This window comes from Leptopilina heterotoma, unplaced genomic scaffold (assembly GCF_015476425.1).
Source record: "Leptopilina heterotoma isolate Lh14 unplaced genomic scaffold, ASM1547642v1 Lhet_186, whole genome shotgun sequence".
In the NCBI taxonomy this organism is placed as follows: domain Eukaryota; kingdom Metazoa; phylum Arthropoda; class Insecta; order Hymenoptera; family Figitidae; genus Leptopilina; species Leptopilina heterotoma.
This window is the reverse complement of record NW_025110905.1, coordinates 1239443-1256578: the sequence shown is the minus strand read 5'-3', so window position 1 is coordinate 1256578 and position 17136 is coordinate 1239443. Positions and strand designations below refer to the sequence as shown.

General features: G+C 26.7%; 1 protein-coding gene across 2 annotated transcripts in view; it reads right to left on the bottom strand.

The window, feature by feature from the left end:
- Nucleotides 1-17136, bottom strand: part of LOC122500440 (eukaryotic translation initiation factor 3 subunit C) — a 120016-nt gene that overhangs the window by 60062 nt on the left and 42818 nt on the right. For both annotated transcript variants that reach the window (XM_043609364.1, XM_043609365.1), the window contains exons 6-9: nucleotides 3642-3769; nucleotides 3066-3476; nucleotides 2010-2219; nucleotides 1424-1577 (exon numbers count right to left, since the gene is read on the bottom strand). In XM_043609364.1, coding sequence (XP_043465299.1) covers nucleotides 1424-1577; nucleotides 2010-2219; nucleotides 3066-3476; nucleotides 3642-3769 — 903 coding nt within the window. The remainder of the gene's footprint in view (nucleotides 1-1423; nucleotides 1578-2009; nucleotides 2220-3065; nucleotides 3477-3641; nucleotides 3770-17136) is intronic.

Below are 17136 nucleotides of genomic sequence, written 5' to 3'. Positions count from 1 at the left end.
AAACGAAAATTCGTCACTCAACTTTTTCAATTGAAAATAGCTGCATCATTTTTCCGGCACATTTATTTAAATAATTATTTACTTAGACATAGAATTTTTGAAAAATTACTAAATATTGTTTCACTTTTGAACTAGTTTGAAGAATATTGTGTGTAAATTTCGTGGAAAAATATTAATATTTAACGAAGTAATCACGAGTTGAAGTCAAAAATTCATTAAAATTTCTTAGGTTAGAAAATCACGCTTTTCTCAATTTACTTAAAAACAAACAATTATATAAAAAAATTTTATTAGAAAAAAAGTTTCGCCTTGAAATTCTAAACAAGAAACAATAATTTTAAATTCATTTTGAACAACTTCAAAATTTTCTCTCCATAACCCAACTGACTGGCCGTGTGTTCACGCGTAACACATTATAGCATCCAGCCCCTCAATTGTACACAGTTTGATTCTATGCAGTAGAATTATATACTGCAAAATATTATTTTATTTGTTGAACTGCATACAGGTAAATTGTATACAAGATAAAATACGATTAATTGTATACAGTTGTATTGTACATAGAAATTTTTTGCATTATATTATTCTTAAACTGTATACATTTCAACTCTACACAAATAATTTTTAATAATTTTATTTTTTTAATATGCTTGTTTGAATACAGTTACATTCTACACTCTTTAATTTAATAAAATAATAACAAAAAATTCTACACCGTTAGATTCTATACAGTAGAATAATATATAAAATTGTACTGCATAGAATCTAACTGTGTAGAATTTTTGTTATTATTTTATTAAATTAAAGAGTGTAGAATCTAACTGTATTCAAACAAGCATATTAAAAAAATAAAATTATTAAAAATTATTTGTGTAGAGTTGAAATGTATACAGTTTAAGAATAATATAATGCAAAAAATTTCTATGTACAATACAACTATATACAATTAATCGTATTTTATCTTGTATACAATTTACCTGTATGCAGTTCAACAAATAAAATAATATTTTGCAGTATATAATTCTACTGTATAGAATCAAACTGTGTACAATTTTTCGATACAATTTTACCAAATTTAATAGTGTAGAATCTAACTGTATTCAAACAAGCATATTAAAAAAATAAAATTATTTAAAATTATTTGTGTAGAGTTGAAATGTATGCAGATTAATGATAAATATTTATAATACATATTTGTGTACAATTCAACAGTATACAATCGAACGTGTACAGTTCATCAATGTAGAGTTTAAATGTGTAGTATCGCTACCGCCCCGAGACTTTTCTAGTGTACAGTTAGCGGTGTAGAATTTTCTTGTGTAGAGTTTATTTTTGTAGGATTAATACCGCCCCCTTAAATTATAGTTGAACTTCAATGTAAAAATTTAATACTTCTTAAATTGATTCTTAAAATATAACTTACTTCCTTTTGCTTCAGAACAGTTGGATCGAATTTATAATAGAGATGTTCAATTTTTCGTAGATAGACACGGCAAACTTCTGAAACTGTTCCCTTTCTTTCAAGATACTCTTGAACTTTATCTATAATGGATGCCACTTGTTTCTCGTCTTTCAATCTGAGTAGAAAAAATTTATTTCTACATTTATTACTATTTATTTTATTTGTCTAAAATTTTTTTATTATTATTATAATTTATTGATATTTAATTGACTGATTAATTTTCATTATCCCCTAATTTTCAAGAGAAGTTGCTTCTAATCTATCTATTTATTTATAGATTAATTACGTTTTTTAAATTAAAAAATATTTTTTTAAATATATTAATAATAATTATTAATCCGTATAATAGTAAATTATATATTTTTTTAGTAAATATGAATTTCTAATAGATTCTATAATGAATTTATAAATACCTCAATAATTAAGTATTTTACGCTTATATTTTTAAATTTAATTTGGGGAAAATATTTTTAATATTAAAAAAAACTAAATGTACTTTTTCGAAAGTTGAAAAATTGAATAGAAATCTTTTTAAATCGAATTTTACCTTTCGACATATTCATTACTGTGAGGATCGCATTCCTTCAGAAGTTTGGTAAATTCTTCATCGAGTCTTTCGACCAAAGTAAGAACACATCCATGCAATTTGTAAGGTGCCTTCTCATACTGTTCTTCATCTTCAGAAACCGTCTCGGCAATCTGCATGTCCGCTGTATTTAAAATCATATCCAACATCTCTGAAATGCGCTCAAGTAATCTGAAAGTAGATAAAAATGTAAATTACATTTTTCTAAAATTATTCTACAAACATACCTAATTTTAAATCAAGAGAATTTCTTTGAAAACTTCAATAATATTATAATAATATAAAGAAAGAAAAAATTATGTATCTATCTTCCTTGTTTCCTAATTTTTAAAATAATTTTTCTTTTTAAATTCTTCTCAGAATTTTATTACAATTTCTAAAAATAATTTTATTCATTCAATGAATTTTATTAAAATGTTGAAATTAATTCAATTTTTTCGAAGAATGGATACTATTAAAGATTTTTAACAATAATTGAATTCCTTCAAAAAAATTTTTTAATTTTTTTAATATAATCGATTTTGTTAAAAATTATTGTCAATAATTTTACTATTAAAGTTTATTAAAATTATTGGTAGAATTATTGATAGAAAATTAAATTCTTCTAGACAATTTTATTAGAGTTTTTGTAAATAATTAAATTCTTTTCAAGTTTTTTGAAAATAATGTAGTTTTTTAAATAATTTTAATTAAAAATTTGAAAGTAATTGAATTAAACAAAGATATTTTTCAACTCTTAAAAATATTCGTATCTGTTAAAAATTTGATTTTTGAATGTTATTAAAATTGTATTTAAAATAATTAAGTTTCTGAGAATTTATTAACATTTTAGAAAATATAACTAAATTCTTTTGAAAAATTTTAAAAGTAATTGAATTCTTTCGTGAAGTTTTATTAAAATTGTATTGAAAATAATTGAATTCCTGCAAAGAATTTTACTACATATACATACATATTCATAAAAATGGAAATGAATTTTTCCGAAGAATGTTATTATTTAAAAAATATTTCACTTACTTTGACCAGTATTCAGGTTTCATTGCATCGGAGACTTTCGGATTATAATCAAATATTGATGAAACAATGGAAAATTTAATTTTAACGGCCACAGCTGGACCAAGATTATGTGCATCGGCAATCAATTGTAATTCATGAAGAAGTTCAATTTGCTCACGACGATCGGTACGTTTTTTGCCACGTGCCGCAATTACTTCTGTCAATTTTTTCAAAACTGCAGTGACATTTATTTCGGCGTCCTTGGCAAACATTTTTGGCTTCTCCGATGGTATAGCAACACCACCTTTAACAGTTTCCCATTCGCCCTCACCATCATCTTCGTCGCGCTTCTTTTTCCTCTCCTTCTCCTTGCGCTCCTTACGTTGCTCCTTCTTCTTTGCTTTATCCTCATCGTCCTCTTTATCTGTTGCTCTATTAATTAATAGAAAAAATTAATTTGATTAAAAGTTACTTTTTTAAACATCTTTTTCTTCTATTTATCCATTACTCAAAATTAATGAATCAAATTTTGGAAAATAGAAGAAAAAATGTTAAGAAATAGATTCTTTTTTCTTTCTTTTCGGATAATATTCTTACTTTTTAATGAAACGTTCACGAATATTTTGATATTGTCCTTCATCGTCACTGCTGGTGCTGTCGCTGTCGGAGTCACTTCCCCAATCGGAATCGCTCTCACTTCCTTCATCTCCATCGGTTACACCTTTCTGTAAATAAAATAATATTTTAATAATTTATATTCTTTATCAATATTAATTATTTCGGGAGTTAACTTCCTAACGCAATTGTTTCAATCTTTTAAAGTACTTTCGGAAATCCAATTATCTTCAAAAAATTTTAATTACAATTTTACAAAAAATCTAATTTTTTTAGAATTTTTACATTAAATTATTAGAAACTTCAATAATTTTAGTTATTATTGTTATTTATTTTAATTAAAATTTTAAATAATTTCAATCTAAAACTTTTTTAAATTTAATTACTTTTAAAAATTACCACTGCAGTTTTTCCAAAAGTTTTTTTTTTAATTTGAAAAAGAAAATTTATGGACTATTTAAGATTTCCAATAATATTTAATATTTTTTTAATACTTTAGATAAAATTTTTTTAATTTACTTATTTCCCTGTCCTGTGAAAATCCTGTAATATTGTAAAAATTATAGGGGAGTTAAGTTCACTAAAACACTAATCACTCTATTTATAAATTAATTGTCAAACTTTTGACATGTTAATTTGAGCTTGTAATACAATTTGGAATCAAAAAGCCCTAACTTCACGTGGGAACAGAATACCTTGATTATTATTATATAAACATGGCAAAATCCTACGCGCGCGATGCGTGAGTAAATTATTTAAAGAATTATCAAAGCAGCAATCTGCCTACCTGCCTATCACAGAAGAAGAATAATAAATTTAATTTATATCTACCTATCCTTCCATGTTTATAATAATTATAATTTTTTTTAAATCTCGGTATTTCAACTAAATTAGTATTTCCACGCTTCAGAAGCAATTTTTATCTTTTGTTAATTGTTTATTTTAATGTTGGAAGTCATTTAAAAAAATTTGTATGAAGATCCACGGCGGGAAGAACAGAATATTTAAAATTTTTGTCGTGAATTTTTCAAAAATTCCAGAGATGTCAACTAAATTATTATTAATATTATTCCCTCAACTCGGAAGCAATTTTTATCTTTTGATAATATTGTTTATTTTTATGTTAAAAGACATTTAACAAAAATTTGCATGGGAAAGCAGTGATTTTGATTTTTTGTCACGGATTTTTCAGAAATCCTAGAATTTAAAATAAATCATTATTGAAAAAAATAAAAACCACTGCTTTTCGCGCATTGGATCCTCTTGCAAATTTTTTCAACGACTTCTAACATTCAAATAAACAATTAGCTAAAAAAAATTGCTTCCGAGGCGTGGAAATGATAATTTAGTTTAAATACCGGTTTGCGATTTTTTAATGGCTTCTGTTATTAAAATAAATATTTATCAAGTGAAAAAACTGCTTCCGAGTCAAGAAAACATTAAGTTAGTTAAATTTCCGAGATTGTTGAAAAATCCGCGAAAAAATATAAAAATCACTGCTTTTCTCGTCTTGGATCCACTTGCAATTTTTTAAAAATGGCTTCTAATATTAAAATAAATAATAAACAAGTTGCTTCCGAGGCGAGGAAACAATAATTTAGTTGAATTTCCAGGAATTTTGAAAAATCCGTGACAAAAAAATCTATATCACTGCTTTCCCCAACTTGGATCCTTCCAAATTCTTTTTAAAGGGCTTTTAACATTAAAATAAGTAATTAGTAAAAGTGCAAATTTGCCTTGAAACAACGTTGGTAACTTCAGTTTCATCAAATCTTTGATGTCCACTCGTAAAATTAGACAAAATTAAAAAAAAATTTCTACAACTTTAAACAAATCAATTATAATTTTATAAAGACATGCCTTCTACTCAACTTAAGTTTTAGAACCCAGTAATAAGGGGTGAATTAAAGAGGATTGGCACTTTTATGCCCTTAAATTCCAAACCAATTCCGTTTTTGTCCGCAATCTTAATGAATTCCTTTTCTATTGTTAAATTGAAGGGCTACATAAAATAAGGGGACGAACGCATGGCTGAAAGGGATATTATCAGTCAGGTAGCAGCGAGCGGCTTGTCACTGCTACCCGACTGGTAGTATCCAGGCTTCGCACTCCATTATGAGTTTAAAAAAGTAGGAAAAAGTAGCCTCGACGACAAAAAAAAGTAGGAAATAGTAGCCTCGGTGACAAAAAAAAGAATGAAAGAATTTCATTAAAAACTTTTTAAAAAATCGAATTTTCAAAGTATTTTAATTTAATAATTGATAAATAATTAAATTTTACAAGGAGTCACATTCTAATGTATTCATGTTTCTAAGTGCGAAGATTAATAATTAAAATTGTTATTAGTTAATTTAAAAAAAGATACACACTTCAAATTTTTTAATAAAATTGAATTTTCGCAAAGTTTTTTTTGAAAATTTTGAAAAATAAGATTTTTTAATTCTGATATTTCAAGATAATTGAATTTTTATAAATAAATAATTGAAAATTTTTAATGTAATTTAAATTTCTTTACATTCTATTACAAATAATTTACTTCTTTTACAGAATTTTATTTAAATTTTTCGAAAATAATCAAGGGAAGTTAGTCACCGTATAATTATAATTTTATTTTTAAAAATTTATTCGCAATATAAGTTCAATTATTTCTATAAATAACAAGAATTCATTTATATTAACCACAAGAATTCAATTACTTAAAAACAATTTTGACAAAATTCTACACAAATATTCAATTATTTTATAAAAGAATGAAAATTTCATAGGAATTGAATTATTAAAAATAGAGTTTATCTAGATTTTTTTTTAAATCAATAATTTGAAACTTTTTTATAAAATCCTCGCAATAATTCAATTACTTTCATAAATAATAAAACTCATTGCAGAAATAGAATTATGTTTAATACAATTTTAATCAAATTCGTCGAAAAATGCAATTATTTTTAAAAATTTGATTAAAATTTGTCAAAAGAATTCAATTATTTTCATAAATAGCTAAAGTTCTCAGATTTACTAAATTCTTTTGAATATTATTTTTGGAAAATATTCTTCACAAGAATTCAATTATTTTCATAAATTTCCATAAAATTCGAAAAAAACAAATCAATTAAAGTAATAAAATTCTCCGCAAAAATTCAATTATGTTTAAAAATTTTTTGAAATTCTCCTCGAAATTTCAATTATCTTTATAAATAATTAAATTGTTCTTTACAATTAAATTATTTTCAAAAATTATAATTAAATTGTTCTTTACAATTAAATTATTTTCAAAAATTATAATGAAATTGAATTAATCAAATTTTTAATTATAATTATGAACAGACAAGATTTTTTTTGAAAAATTGAAAAAATTCTTTGTTTAATTCAATTATTTTTCAAATTTTTAATTAAAATTATTAAAAAAAACATTATTGGCAAATATTCATAAAAAATCTAATACAAATTTTGGAAACCATTTGTAGATTTATTTATGTTCGAAATCAAATAAATTTAAATTTGATAAGAAAATAAAACCGGGAAAAATTAGGACAAAGCCGGGAAAAACAGGAAATTTAAAGGTTATCATTTTCAAGAAAATCTAAACACAATTTATAATCAGTCACTATTGATAGAGTAAATGTCGGTAAAATTATTTCCTAATATCTTATTGACTGTCGTTTTTCATTAACGATTTTAGATTTTGTTACGTCCGTAACTTCTTAATATACTTAAATTATCTATAATATTTAGGTGTGTATTTCTTTTAAACATATTGAATTATACAATATATTATACTAACGTATTTGAAATACGTATTCATACAATCTCTTTATATTATTGCATTATATTCAATATATTTAATAAGAAGGTAATTGTCATTATAAATTTGATATGTATTTAAACAAACTTATTAATTATAACAAATCCAAGAAAGATGGGTAATACTTTTCATGTAAAAAGAATAACGATAATCCATCAAACAGATTAATATAATCCCATAATCATTGGAGTGTATAAAACAAGCAGGCAGGTGTCTAATTTCTGGAAACTGAACTGAGAGGTACAACGGTCGCCCCTCAGCCCCCCTTAAACTATCGCTCTAGATTGCAACCTAGCAGCCACAAAAGAGAGAGACAACAGTCGCCCAGCACTCACAACTGAGAGAGAAAAATAATCACTCCTCACGCCTCTTAGACAGTCATCACGGCATTGCAGCTAGTCGCTCCAACCCCCCTTAAAATCCAACCAACATCGACACGTGTATGATTCCAAAGAATTGATGAAGACAGTTTTATATAAAAGGGGATATGAGTTCTACTCAGATCAGAGAGTAGTTTTTTAGAAATCAACTTGAACACATCGCTTAGTAGAAGAGAGTAATTTTTTGGGAATCAACCAGTTTACATCGTGCAGTCAACGTTAACACATCACATAGTTTACAAGTGAATTCAAAGTACATCTTTGAAAGTGAACAGTATATCTTCAAGTATTCTTTTCAAAGTGCATTGTTCGAAAGTGAACAATATATCCCCAAGTGTTAAAATTGAAGTGAACTGTAAATCAACCTTTTATTATACACCAATTTGCAAAATATAAATTTTAAACAATTTCCAAAATTATTAAATTGGAAATAATCTCAACAATCAAAGATCTAATATTGAAACAACACATTCCAAATTTCGAACCATCGAAATTTGCTCAAGAGGCGACAACCGTCTGGAAGAAAGCAGATATTTTCAAAATACAATACACTATCTCATTAGTGTAAACAAGAGGATTAATACCCAACCATTAAGGACAACAAGCAGAAGGCCCCTTTTCGTCTAGTGCTCAACACCATTGAGATTAAACAGGAGATTATCATCACACCACCAGTAATCGTTATTCTTTAAGTAAGATTCATAATTTTGTACTCATTGTAATTTTGTCAACTCTTTTCTTTCTTGTTGGTTTTTAAATAAATTATTCTCTCACATTTAGTAGGCTCATTGACTTATCCTCATCCCAAATTAGATTCATTTATGAAACTAATTTAAAACGAGGAACGCTAGGTATATTTAAAAAGGTTTCTCGTTTTGACGTAACAATTTTAACACTGTTGTTAAATGGAAATGTGAAACTAAAAATCTAAATTTGACTATTTGTTCAGAAAAGTAGCTTTTAGTAGCATTAGGCTCAAAAAAGTAGCCTCATATCAAAAAAGTAGCAAATAGTAGCTTTTAGTAGAAGAGTGCGAAGCCTGGTATCCCTTCCAAGCCTCGCGTTCGTCCCCTTATTTTATGTAGCCCTTCAATTGATGGTGATATCTCTGATTCATCTAGGAAGTTATTCAGATAAGAATTGTTTCCAGTCCAGGGCACCATATTAAAGATGAAAAACCAATAGGTTTTAAATTTTTAAATCCAACCCCCCCCCCTCCATTTTGAAAAATACGAAAATTCGACAAAATGGGCCCTTTTCTAAAAAGGAGGTTTTTTAAATTATAAACCATTTTTTACAAGGTTAACGATTGGGTATAATTTTATTGCGTCATTTGAAGAAAAAGAATAGAAATTAAACTTATTTAAAATTTTTTAACAGTCTCTATTACGAAAAATTTCACGAAATATCGAATTTTTTCTTTCTATGAGTACAAAAACAAAGACTCTAACATCAAAATCTCTGGTTCTTCTGGTAAGTTATTCAGATAAGAGTTGTTTACAGTCCAGGGCACCTTAAAGATGAAAAATCAATCATTTTTAAAATACTGATCACTTTTGCAAATGACCGACAAAATGGGCCCTTTTCATTTTTCTAAAGAACCAATGAAATCAAACAGTTAAATTATCGATAAATTAATGAAAACTGCATTATTCGACTTGTCAAAACATGTAGATTGATAATAAAAAATAAAAAAAAATTAAGATTTTGCTCCAAAATTACTAAATTGCGATTATCTTAAAAACTAGAACCGACAAAATGGGCCCTTTTCATGTGAACGTACATACAATATCTACCTATATTACAAAAAGATATCGCCGCCGCCGCCGCTGTTTCAAGATTCTGTAAGGGCGCCCTATCCCAAAGGGGCCGTCAAAACTTATGTCAAAATTGACCAATTTTTTTACCTATAGGTCAAAAAGAGGATAACGGCCTCACATTACGTCAAAATCTATGTCTAATTTGACCTATTTTTTGACCTGTAGGTCAAAAAGAGGATAAATAACGGCCTCACTTTACGTTAATATAGGTCAATTTTGAGGGCAGTTTTGACCTAGACGTCAAAATTTGACAAACAATTTCCGCTACCCTCAAAATTTAGGTGAATTTTAAGGGCAGTTTTGACCTACGCATCAAAAATTGACAAAGAATTCCCGCTACCCTCAAAATTTAGGTCAATTTTGAGGTCAGTTTTGAGCTAGACGTGAAAGTTTGACAAACAATTTCCGCTATCCTCAAAATTTAGGTCAATTTTGAGAGCAGTTTTGACCTACACATCAAAATTTGACAAAGAATTCCCGCTACCCTCAAAATTTAGGTCAAGTTTGAGGGCAGCTTTGACATAGACGTCAAAATTTGTCAAACAATTTCCGCGCGCAGACTTAATGATGAGGTGAAGTTTGGCATCTGACCTAACAATGTAAGGTAATTTTAAAATTGTGTTTGCTCTTACACCTATAATTTTGACCTAATTTTGACGTTTTATTTTTACTCCCTCATTTAGTTACGTCATAATCTATGTGTAATTTGACTTTTATTTAACTACAACTTAAAAAGGGACAATAAAGGACAATAAACGTATCTATGATACGTCAAAATCTATTTAAAATTTAACGTCTTTTTAACCTATAGGTTAAAATGGGTCAAAATATATGACAAAGTTTAATCTAATTTTTGACATATAGATAAAAAAGGTCCATAACGATTGTTACATTACGTCAAAATCTATGTGTATTTTGTCATGTATTGTATGCAATTTATTAAGATGCATTGATATTAAGAAAAAATTACTTTAAATTTATAAAAATTAAAATAAATATAAAAATAGAGATAGGGGATTGGCGCGCGAAGCGCGCAGGGGGGCGAAGCCCCCCTAGTATATATATATATATATATATTTATCTTAAAAAAGACATGGAGTGGAAAGGTCGAATGTATCGAAGTAAAGAATGGGCAATGAGAATGTAAAATCTTAATAGAAGGGTGTTTTTAAAATTGTTTGTACATGTGAAGGTGGCGCTGCAGTCGTAGGGGAGAGTGGGGCAAAATGGGGTAGGCGGGTCAAATGGGGTACCTCTGTTTTTCCATGATAGGTACTTTTAATTTTTTATCCTCGACATATATCATTCATGTTGATAAGAAACTGTTATTAATTATGAAGACATTCCAAAGAAAATTTTTTTTTGAAAGTTATACAACTTTTAAGTTTTAAGCAAAAAAAATATGAATTTTTTTCAAAATTAAAGTGCTTACCAAACTTTTTGGGATAATGCATTTAGTTTGGCAAGTGTGGGATCTATTTCAGTACTTATTCTAGAGTAATTTCCAATAGAATAGATTGTTTAATTGTTTACAATAACTTGTAAACATTGCATTTTGTTTTAATATGCAGTGTGGGGCAGAATGGGGTACCTAAGTGTAGGGCATGCCGGAAGCTACGCCGTTTCATTAAAACTATTTAAAAACATTATATTATGCATATTTAAAGGTTTCCTGCAGAAAAATCGATATTTTTGCTTCGAGGCATTTATACTATTGATGTTTCATTATTAATACATCGATATTTTGCAATATCCATGTTTTTTTGTTAAATTCTAATAAATATTACTTGTTTTTTCATAATAATGAAGAATCCTACTTTGTGTTTGTATTTATAATCTCATACAACAAGAATTTAATGAATTTTGAAAAAATATTCAATGTTTTGTATAGTTATTTGATGCCACCCCATTTTGCCCCACGGGTGGGGCAAAATGGGATTTTAGCACTTTCTCAGAAAATACGATATAAGTTCTTTCAAAAATTTTTTTCTCCGCTATTATCATAATTTCCTCAAAGCTAAGTGTACAAAGAAGAATTCTGAAGTTTAGCTGAATCGATTTATTCGTTTGGTTCTCTGTAAACAGACAATTTCAAAAAGGTACCCCATTTTGCCCCACTCTCCCCTATGTTATTTAAAAAGTGCGCGAATATATAAATTTTATTTTTTTTAAGAGAAAGTACTCATAATAAATCTTATTTTGCATTGTCAAAAAAAACGTCAACATTTCAAATATAAATAAGCAAATTATTAACTGAAAAAATTTGAATATTATTATTAATGAAATAATGGACTTGGACAATGGACATATAAAAACTAGCACCGTAGACGGCCGCTTGCGGCCGTCGGAGGAGCTAGTATATATATATATAATTATTATGTATATGTTACGGTCAATGTCGATTATCAATGTATGATTATGTATGATTATCAATGTCAATTACCCGCCAATTTCGGTCAATGTTTGAAAATTTTCAATATATTCAGCTTTTCCGGGCAATGTCGACATTGCCCGATCTAGCTTGGGCAATGTCGAAAATGCTGTTGCTGAAGTAGTCATGATATAAACAAATTTAATATTATATCCTTCGCATTCAACTTTCAACACTTAATGACTTTATAGTATAAAAGAAAATAATATTGATTAGTTAGTAATCAACTATCAGAAGTTAACGACGCGTTTAATATTTTACTCGACATGGAAAATTTAAATAATTTTGTTATTTTTTGTTTTGTCAAAAAATTATTTTATTATGATCCCCAAGTTTTGAACGTTCAAATGAACGAAATATTTTTTATTGAAGATATTTTTATAAATTACTAATCACAAAAAATTTAAAAACTGAAATATTTACGGTTAGAAACTCAGTTATTAAATTTTTGGATAGTGACGCAAAATGATTGCAATAAAAATTTAATTTGTAGAAGAAATAAATAAATTTCGTTCATTTGAACGTTCAGAACTTTAGGATCTTATTTTATTGATGCAAATAAACATTTATTTCAATTAAAATCCATGCATTATTGAATCAAGCAATTTTCATAATTGATTTAAAGCAATATTTATTAGATCCAATTATTCCATTCATTTGACTCAAGTAATTCGAATTTTCTACAAATAACTATTTATTTGATACTATAAATTAAAATATCTATGTCAAGTAAATATTTACTTAAATCAAATAAATACACGGAGAAAAAAAGATAATTAAAATTACCCTGAGAAGTGTAAAACTTGAAAAAGTTGACAGTCTTCTGTTTAAAACTTAACCTGAGGAGTGTCTATTTTTTCAAGTTTTACCCTCCTCAGTGTAAATTTAATTATCCTTTTTTCTCCGTGTAAAAACAAATAAGTTTAGATACAACCGAACGAGCTTCAGCGAGTAAGGTATACATATGGGCAAATCTCTGAAAACTTTAATATTTGAATTTGAATTTTTTTAAAAAAATTCTTGTGAGCACAATTTTGATATTTTTAGTATTACATCTTCGACCAAAATAAATTTCATTTTTATTACTGTACAACCATTATTTAGTTGCCTTTTATTTTAAAATATAAATTTTTGAAAGGAAAATAATTTTAGGTTATCTAAATCTGTAACAAGATATACATAAACATTTTATCTCCTACACTTAGGTAAGTTATTTCTCAGTATCACAAAAACATAATTAAACATGAAAATAAATATAATAAACGTCTAATGCAACTAATAAGGACAAAATTACAATAAAAAAAATTAATGAAAATTTTTGACGTATAATTATTTGAATTAGTAACATGAACTTTTCTAATTATTTGATTGGCTGAATTGTTTTGAAAAAATATCGAGGATCTTAATATAACCTTGAAAAACACTAACAGTTTTATGAACGTTTAATAAATAATAAATAAATATTACTTAAGTGCCTTCCGTTGATACATTTTTCATTCCGCGTTTCCTTTTTCTCGATTTTTATTTTCTTTTCTTTGATTTTCTTTCATTTTGCCACTTTTTATTACATTTTTGGTTACTTCGTGATAAATAACATGGAACAAATAAATGCGAAACTTCAGATTGATTGGAAAACGATTGATTTGACCAAGCGACATATTTGACGAGCGACAATTTGAATATCCACGTAAAAAAAATAATTAAATAAGAATTAGAATAAATAAAAACATATGCACAGTTTTAAATACATCTAAAGTAATATGTGCCCCAATTTTTGAGCAAATTAAATAAGAAACTTTGGAGAAATTAATGATTTGACCAGCGACATATTTTCCGTACTATACCAGTATCACAAGTATCCAACAATTATTTTGCTTAAAATATAGTTGAAAATAAAAATAAAAATCACGCACATAAAACTTGAATTACAATTCAATTGTGCCTCTTATTTCAAATTTTTTCATTTAGTTTTTTAATGTTTATTTTATAAAACCATTTTGATTTGATCAGCGACACAAAAACTGAGGGACACTTTTTAGAAGATTATATCTTTTCTAATTTTTACTTTTTATTTTTTTTAAGTTTGTTTATGGAATTCTTAAGATTTTTTAAATAGTTTATAACAGTAAAAAACGTGTTTTCCAAAAAAACTTTATTTAAACAGTTAAAATACCTTTAGAAAAAGTGAAAGTGACACTTGCAAAATCATGGTATTGTGAACTTTAATAAAGAAAAACATAAAAAAAACAAAATAATTTATATCAATGGTTAAATCGTAATCCTTATTTTCTTTTTTAAAACATGTAAATATTTAAAAATCATTAGTTTTTATATTTAGGCTGTTTAAGTGAAAATAATGTGAGGGACTTAAAGGTTAAAAGTTCCAGAGATTCGCCCATATGTCGCTAGTTAATATTAAGTAAAAAAAAATTTCCATTATTGAACAACATTGCCCAAACATAAGTGGGCAATAACCCGGGCACTGACACATTTCTGTGAACCTTATTAAAAACACTCGGGCAATGTCGACAATGCCCACTCATTTTGGACATTGTCGACATTGACCGTAACATATATGTGTATATTATGTATAATATATGTATACACATTTTTATAAGAATATAAATTGTACAGAAAATCACACGGAGAAAAATGGATAGTCAAATTTACTATCTACACGGAGAGACCCACATTTGTGAAAATTACTAAAAATGGTTGCAATGACCGAAATAAGGGGACTTTTAGCATAATGTACTACAGAATTAGATAAATTTACAAAAGAAATAGATAAATTTGCTACATTGAAATAGCAAGTTTTAATATTTTGTGTAAGAGTTGTAAATGTAGCGAAAATTGATTATAGTTTTCTCTAATTTCATTACCCAGTAAAAAAAACTAATTCAAACGGATTGAAATGAATTAAGATTTTTGGTAGAAAGCGGGATTCACTGAAGCTCTTTGTGAATTCTTTTTAATTTATTTCAATTAGTTTTTGTTTACTGGGTAGACAAAATCTGACAAATGAAAACATTTTCCACTAAAACCTACTATCCACTGTAGTAATTTTTGGTGAGCAAGTGTGGCTAGCGAGTGCAGTCATATGGCGCCTGCATTTCTATTGGTTGCTAACTTCGTCAATCTCCGTAAATGAGCCGATGCCATCCGATCATTGACAGTGACTATGTTTCGCGTATGTAAAATAAATTTGGATATTATCTAGAATAATTGAATATAATGTGAAACGTAGGTCGTTCGTTATCTCAGAAATTGACCATTATAAATTAATACATTTTGCATTTATTCCTGTCCCAAGAACTATGTCTTATAATAAGTTGTTAAAAGTAAACTGCTTTCTCGTAAGTGCTGTAAATTTTTATCATTCAATATATAAGGAAACAAAGATGTATACTTTCAGTGAAATTCGTTGTCGTGCGTGCAGTTGTGTATTAGTGTATTAATTAACCGCGTCTATACATATAAGTGAATTAAACATGTGTGTGTCTTCAAATATTTATCCAACAAATATATAAGTGTGTGTGTGTCTGTGTGTGTAAAAATCCTTCCAGTTTATCTCCATTAGTAAAGAATTGACGGGAAACCGGCGATAAAAATCCGTATTTTTTCTTTCACTCTTTCTTTCTGCATTTACAAACGACTATAGGGTCAAAACCATTTTATTTCGCCTAATGTATTTTTGATCTTTATAAAAAATTTCAATGTTTCGGGAAAATATTCTTATATGTTTTGGGATTACGAAATGCACAATGATTTGTAAAAAATAATTTCATTTCATATAAAAAAAGATATTATAAATTGAGAGTACATGAAAAAAGGTTACATTGACAGGCATTACAAAATATTTAAAAAAGGAGTAATCTCTTTAAGAAATATAAAAAAAGCGATTGATATTTATTTTTAAAGACTTAATTTGTGATTTGAACTTAATAAAAGTATCAAATAATTTATAATAAACTGTAAAATATGTTATTTAAGTTTCTGTATGAAATGTCATATCGATCATATTTAACAATTTTTTTTGACAAAGTAATTTAATTTTCGTAAATCAGAATTATTTAAATAATAAGTATTTTAAATACACTTTATTATTATTTAAATACTTTTTTGATTATCAACTGAGAAATATAAAAAAATTTACCTTAAAAATGAACCATTCTCCATTTTATCGGGATTTTGAATGTTTGTAACTTCGTTGGAGAAAACCCGATTTATGCCAAAGTTTTGGAGCATGTTGATTAAAGCAATATCTTCTTGCTACTAAAATTTCGCGATGGGTTTTGCACTAGTTTTCAAAAGAAATTGATTTAAAAAAAGTGTTTATTTTGAAGGTTATTGACAAGTATTATAGCTGACTTGAAGTTGGTTTGTTTTAAACTGATTTTAAAAAAATCGTTTTATTTTGAATTTGACTTTTATTGCAAGTAGCAAACCAACTTCAAGTTAGTTATAATACTTGTCTGTAACCTTCAAAATAAACAATTTTTTTAAATCAATTTCTTTTGAAAACTAGTGCAAAACCCATCGCGAAATTTTAGTAGCAAGAAGATATTGCTTTAATCAACATGCTCCAAAACTTTGGCATAAATCGGGTTTTCTCCAACGAAGTTACAAACATTCAAAATCCCGATAAAATGGAGAATGGTTCATTTTTAAGGTAAATTTTTTTATATTTCTCAGTTGATAATCAAAAAAGTATTTAAATAATAATAAAGTGTATTTAAAATACTTATTATTTAAATAATTCTGATTTACGAAAATTAAATTACTTTGTCAAAAAAAATTGTTAAAAATGATGGATATGACATTTCATACAGAAACTTAAATAACATATTTTACAGTTTATTATAAATTATTTGATACTTTTATTCAGTTCAAATCACAAATTAAGTCTTTAAAAATAAATAGCAATCGCTTTTTTTATATTTCTTAAAGAGATTACTCCTTTTTTAAATATTTTGTAATGCCTGTCAATGTAACCTTTTTTCATGTACTCTCAATTTATAATATCTTTTTTTATATGAAATCCCAA